The sequence below is a fragment of the Vigna radiata genome, unplaced genomic scaffold (assembly GCF_000741045.1).
Source record: "Vigna radiata var. radiata cultivar VC1973A unplaced genomic scaffold, Vradiata_ver6 scaffold_7, whole genome shotgun sequence".
NCBI classification, from domain to species: Eukaryota; Viridiplantae; Streptophyta; class Magnoliopsida; order Fabales; family Fabaceae; genus Vigna; species Vigna radiata.
In genome coordinates this window covers 2,013,404-2,019,814 of record NW_014543262.1, presented here as the reverse complement: position 1 = coordinate 2,019,814, position 6,411 = coordinate 2,013,404, and the positions used below count along the sequence as shown (strand labels likewise).

At 31.7% G+C, this 6,411-nt stretch overlaps 1 protein-coding gene across 3 annotated transcripts; it reads left to right on the top strand.

Moving 5' to 3' along the window:
* The first annotated feature begins 709 nt into the window (after positions 1–709).
* Positions 710–4,725, top strand: LOC106753871. Of its 3 annotated transcripts, none has more exons than XM_014635738.2 (8): positions 710–853; positions 1,684–1,799; positions 1,886–1,995; positions 2,202–2,388; positions 3,061–3,285; positions 4,080–4,151; positions 4,258–4,318; positions 4,400–4,725. In XM_014635738.2, exons 1-8 carry the CDS (start codon positions 811–813, stop codon positions 4,477–4,479), a joined length of 894 nt encoding a protein of 297 aa, XP_014491224.2. In that variant the 5' UTR covers positions 710–810; the 3' UTR covers positions 4,480–4,725. The 3 variants fall into 3 exon arrangements, with proteins under 3 accessions (XP_014491224.2, XP_022633432.1, XP_022633431.1); XM_022777711.1 differs by lacking the exon at positions 710–853 and adding an exon at positions 1,113–1,225; XM_022777710.1 differs by lacking the exon at positions 710–853 and having other exon boundaries at positions 1,415–1,799.
* The last annotated feature ends 1,686 nt before the right edge of the window (positions 4,726–6,411 follow it).

The following is a 6,411-nucleotide window of genomic DNA, read 5'->3' as shown; positions in this document are numbered from 1 at the left end:
TCAACTTTAGAAAACTCTGATTTTAGTTCTTTTTACCAAATTTTTTTAACTGTGCCAAAAATTTGGTAAAAACAACTAAAACCAGAGTTTTCTAAAGTTGAAGGACTAAATTGTGTCATAATTTGAAAATGGACTAAAACCAAAATCGTCTTAAAGTATAAGGACTAAAAACATGTTTAACCTATATACACTTAAATTTACACTTTTTAAAATAAAATACTTTATTTCAATTTAAAAAAACATTTGGACTTTTAAAAGAGGAAGAAAATGGATTTATCTGAAAAGAAAAATACAATTTCGAATTTTAACTGATTGATCAAAACAAATTTATTGTTCAATAAATAACTGATATATGTAAACAACATTTAAAACAGAAAATCACACCCTGTCCTCCCTATTTATTACTCTTTTTAAAGTGGGTACAATACGCTTAAATAAAATACAGTAATGTTTATTAATCAGAAAATATTGATTTAAAATTATAATAAAATTAAAATATACTTAATAAATATTTATAACTAATTTATTATAGTAACCAATAATTTTCTGATGAACTCACATTATTGAATTGTTAAAAACTTATTTCCTTGTTTTAGAACTGTGAAGTTCCTTTTTGATTAGTTTTGTCTAGGTAGAAGAGGGTAAAATTTATCAAAGTAAAAAAAAAAAAAAATCAAAAATTGAATTAAGAGTGAGAAACCTGAAAAAAAACAAAAATAAAATAAAGGTGAAGTGTTGAACTTGAAAAGACTTTATGGTTTAAGGGAAGAATCTGAGCATTGAAGAGACAACAAGGGTCAGCAGTGTGTGATGATGGAGTACACTTACGACACCAACCACTGCACTGTTCTTGGTAAACCCTCTTTTCTATTTTCTTCTCTTTTCTGGGGTTGCTTTTCATTTTTTTAATGTTCACTTCCTTCTATTTCCTCTCTTGCATTTCTCATTCTCTTTTGCCACCTAAGACTAAATAAACAAGTAATTAAATAAATGGGCACTGAACCCCTAAAAGTTAAATGCAAAGGAATGAACTTTATGTGTTTTTTGCTTTGTTTCTGTGTATATGTACTGTTTCTTGTATCTTATTTGTTTATTTTATGACACTGATCGAATAAACGAATAAATAAATAGTTTTTTTCAAAGGGTGATCATGGGGTATGAGGATTAGAATGACCGACAGTACTTGTGTTGCCAAGATTCTTGGTGCTATATAATTGACTTTTTGGTAACCCGTTTGAATTTTGTTTTATATATATTTTTGTTCTAATTTTCTATGGGGAAATAATTTTTACTAAAGGATGTATGACTGTGGGTGGTTTTATTTATTGAGGAATGGACCCATTACTCATTTTATAGTGGGATTATCTGTCACTTTCTCTAGCATGTCCCACTTGACTCCACAACATCTAATACCATAGCAAGATGTGTTATATATATAGTTGTGTTAAGGATTCTAATAGCATTTACGTTTTCCCCAATTTAAAATATGCTTGTAATTGATCTTAAATGCTATTAATTTTGTAAGATGTGTATGGCTTGTGGCTGCTCATGTTATATGTTGATTAGTACTGCTGATGCCATTATTTTTTTTCAATGCAAGTAAATGTTTAGTGCATTATGTGAAACTGGGAGTTGATGTACAATGTTTATTGATGACTGGTCTCTTACATACTTTAACTACAGAACCTCATGGGATAAGGGATGTAATGGACTTTGAGCATCAAATCCACTACCTGGAAACTGAGGCTTATTGTTCTGTTTTGAAGGCTTTCATTGCTCAATCTGATCTTCTTACTTGGGTAACTTAATTTTTATTATGAACCTGTTCTGTGATCAAGTTTGACTCGTCTTGAGTGTGCTGCTGAACATTTGTTTGTGGCCGTAGGGCAAAGAGGAGCTTATGACTGAGCTGCGAAAGGAACTAAATGTTACTGATATTGAACATGGAGAAATCCTAACGAAAATCAATTCCGATGAGCTAATTAAGCAGATAAGGTGATTGTCTTCTTGTTCATAGCCTGATACATTTATTTAAACATGGTTAAGATTACAGTGGTACTTCAACATTTCGATAAAAGTGGACACACTTTTACTCAGTTTATACATTTGCTCACTCTAGAAGAGCTAAAACTCTTATGCACATTTGTTTGATTGTTGTAATGATCCAGAATCATTACCAATTTTGGCATTTTGTTTCCCAGGGAGCAGAGGAAATTGTCATCTCATGCTAAGGATTATATTAAAGCTAGTGCTCCTCGTTGTGCTTCTGCTTCAATGGGAAATGCAGTGATGAAACTGAAAAATCCACCCTCTGCTGCGATTTATACTCAGAAGATGTCCCGCGGCCAAACATGCCTTGTTTCTATTCCTACTCCTTCTTCAACGCTTGTGAGCCAATCAAGCCTAATACTAATATGAAATTTGTATATTTGTATTGCATTCATGCTTCATTTAGAGTCTGTTTGATATAGATTTTAGACACTCTTGAAACAAGGCCTGATTAATGAACAGCATGCAAATGATTTTTCCTGAGCCTAGGAGAATTGAAGTTGGGGTCTAAAAGTTAAAATGAGAAACTGTTAATTGTCCTAGAAAATCAATTCTCACACTTCCTAATATAATCTATTTATATAAATACCCTTATCATGCATATACAACAATTTAATGTAAGCATTCTTTTATGTGATTTGCTATCTGAAAATAATATTGTCTAACAATATCCAATGTTTTACCCTTTTAAGATCAGCTCTTGTACAATCAATTTGATTCTATTCACTGATCTTCTATTTATTTGTTCTCTGTTCGGTCTTCTGTTAAGTATATTTCATGGCCTTCATTAATGAATTCGTTCTTTTGTAAAAATCTATTCTAACGCAATTCGTTTTAAAGTTTGTTTTACTCAAAACTACTCTAAGTTCTAAATTGCTTATTTCAACAATTGATTGCCATACCTGATTCCCAGTTCACTTCATGCCTTCATTTGGTATATGTCATCATTCAGAACTACATTACAAAAAACTGCTGAGCAGGCTTATTTAACTGTGATTTTGTCTGTGCTAGCCAAAATTTAATGATGATCCATTGACTGCGGAACTTGTCCATGGAAAAGTTCAACAATCTATGGAAATGTTCAATTATAATGTTCAGTTACCACCTGTTGGTGGAGGGAGAGTGCTGAAAGGAAAGCATCTATTGCAGAAGGATCTTCACAGATCTCACTCTACCAAGTTAAAGAAAAGATCCGATTTAATTCAGCTTCGTCCAACAGATAAGGTTATCCATGATGTAAGTAAAATCCTCATTTGCATGTACTTTTTGATTGGCTTTTTGTTATTTTCATTTTCACTGGCTATTCACGGAACTTGTAGATATGAAGAGGTAACAAGAAAATACACTTTGTAGTGCATAAAGCCATGATTAAATGTTGATCATAATCGTCTGTAAAAAATTCATGACGAATCCACTGTATGTCTGTGTGTAATATAACCTTGTCAGTAAAAAATTCATTTGTGGGGAATCTCTGCCTCTTTTATTTATGCAATCTATTTCTTGGTTATACCTCAGCTGCAATTTTTTTCTTGTGAGGACCAATTTTCTAACGTTATGCAGTTAAAGCCTTTTTAGCATCCTGAACATGAATTATACATTTATTTTTGTGTAATTACTGCATTCTATTGGATATGTAGAAACAAGATTACTCAAATGTATTAGGCAGTCCAAATCAAAAGGTTTTACGCCTAGCAAAGGATTTTCCTTTTCTTCTGTTTCATATTAAAGGGTGCTCATCTTTTCATATTCAACATTTTACAGATTCTTGATGAGTATGGAGGTGTTTAAAAAGACTCATTTTTTAAATGAAAATTTATAAATTATTGAAAACTTCACCTTAAAAAGCATTTCTTTGTATACTAGATAGATTGTTCATCGTGCATGGTCTCTTTTTATGTTATGAATGGTGCTTGCTCAACAAGTTACTGAGTAGGATCCTTTATGTTATGAAATAATGATTGCTCAATGAATACATTGAGCACTCAGTAACCAATTAACATATACTGTAACATGTTCATTCTTTTTGGCAGGTTGAGAAGATGCTTTTCAGTAAAGAGAAACCTGACCCAGTTGATATTGAGATAGCAAGAAGGACTCTTAGGGTAATGTCTTTCTATTGAGATGCATTAAGTTACCTTAGATATATGTCTTCACTCTTTAGACAATTCTAACAAAGTGTGTATCATATGAATATATAATTTGTCCCAGGAGCAAGAAATTGATATAACCGAAGCACTTGATAAAGTGACTGATGTGTTAGAGAAGAGGGGTAAAGATACTTTGCCAATATTCTTCTTCTGTTTCCTCTTGGTCTATTTTCTTGATTGTATGAAACATTCGGTTTTGGCAGGTGATGCACCTAATAAAATGCAACATTATGAAGTCTCCACAGAATACTCATGGAGGACAAGAACTGATGACAAATGCTAATTTCTGCACTCTAATTGCTTATGGTAGGTTGAATGAGCTTGGGGAATCCTTCTGATATGTGCAGTTAGGGTGATGATTTCATGGCTTAGATATGTAACTTTTTACACTGATTATAGAGGCTGTTTTTTGCTGGATTGGTTCACTGAATAGTTTACTAGTTCAGTAACTGATGTGAAAGTGAACACTTTGACGTGACTTCTTCCAATAGGCCTCGAATTATACTATTTCAAACACCTTATTTAAGTATATATTCTGTGAGTTAGAGTCCAATCTGTTCCCATTCTTCAGGCAATAGTTCAATATTTGTTTGTTAATGCTTCACAGTCAGAAATTGCTAGTATAAGACATGAGGTTATTGGTCTTCTAATTGTTCTTAGGAGCATTTGTTTTGTGTTTGGATATGAATGTGTGGGTTGAATAATTTGCTACTAGTGGGGGATGAATGAATCTCTTTGATCTTCATTTGACCTTAAAATCAGGTTGAGAGGTGTCAAAAGATTTTTTTTTTCTTTTTGCAAAATTACAAGTGTATTCTAGTAAAGGAAATTCTGATCAAGTAGTAAGACCACCAAGAGTGAAAAACTCTTTTATGCCTTGATTGGTCAGAGGGTGGAAAGTGGAAGATTGATTTGAAGAAATAGTGAATAAAAAATAAAATGGTTTGGTTTAATGAAAAGGTAGTAAATTTCAGGAGAAAGTTTATTAATATATGTGATTGATTTGGTTGAATTAATGAAGACAATTAAGTTGTTTTTTAAGTATAATATCAAAATTGTCTTTAGATGTATTATTTAAAATAAAATTAAAAATGTGTGGTGTTCCATGTCCTAGGCATCGGTTGCCTAGAAAGATGCTTCAAATGGTATGCTCTCTTATTTGAAGAAAACTTTCTAACATTCTTTTGTGTACCACTCTTTATTTGCCATACGAGATAATCTCGGTGAAATTTTTTGGTTTTAGCTTTGAATCATATTGCTCAACTCCTTTTTGTTTGCAAGCCTATTCTCAGAACTTGGACTTGTATTGTATCTCTTTTATGTAATCCAACCTTACTTTTAGAAATTGTTTTCCATGTTGAAAAATCATTAATAAAGGGAGGTGCATATGTGATGTGATCCGAAAAATAAAAATAGAAGTGCGTCTTTTTTTAGTGTTGCAAGAATAAACTATGTATTCTTAGTTTTAGTATACTTTTATGCTTTGTTTGGACATAAGACTAGCGATGGGAAGTGTTATCTTGTGTGTAAGGTCACAATTGACAAATCATCACCTTGCTTATCTTATGGAGTTTGAGTGGCATAAGGTGTTGTTCTAATTCCTAACACCATCATGATTTTTGTATATTCTTGAATTTCTTTTCTTTTTCTTTGCTTTCATAAAAATTGAAGATCACATTTTATCCAAGATTTCTTCAAAGAATAACTTCCAAGAAATTCACCCAAGAGTTATTTCTTGAAGCTTGATAGGAAAGATCTTCTGAACTAAAACAATCCTACCTTGGATTCTCATCAATCTATAGGCCAAAAGGACTTATAACAACTCATGCAACAATATTTCTTTATTAATTCCTAACCTGATTTTGAACTTGGAAGAGAATGACCTTATATACTCTTGTGGTTTATTCATTTGTTTGAGGTAGTTTTATAGAGCTAGTTATGTGACAACCGGTGGATTACTCCATATTGGTTTATGGTGTTTTTTCATGTGATTTTTTTTAACTTGTTGAGTTATTGTTATAGCTAAGGACTCAAACTCTATTCACTTGCTAAATGAATCAATTACTCATAAAAACTTCTATTGTTTTTTTAGAGTAAAGAATGGTTCAATAATTATTAGTGCAAAATATGCCTATCATGTCTCGCATTCAATGTCAATCAACGTTAAATAATCAGTAGTATTTTTGTAAATAAATGTTCAATTTAAATATTGAAA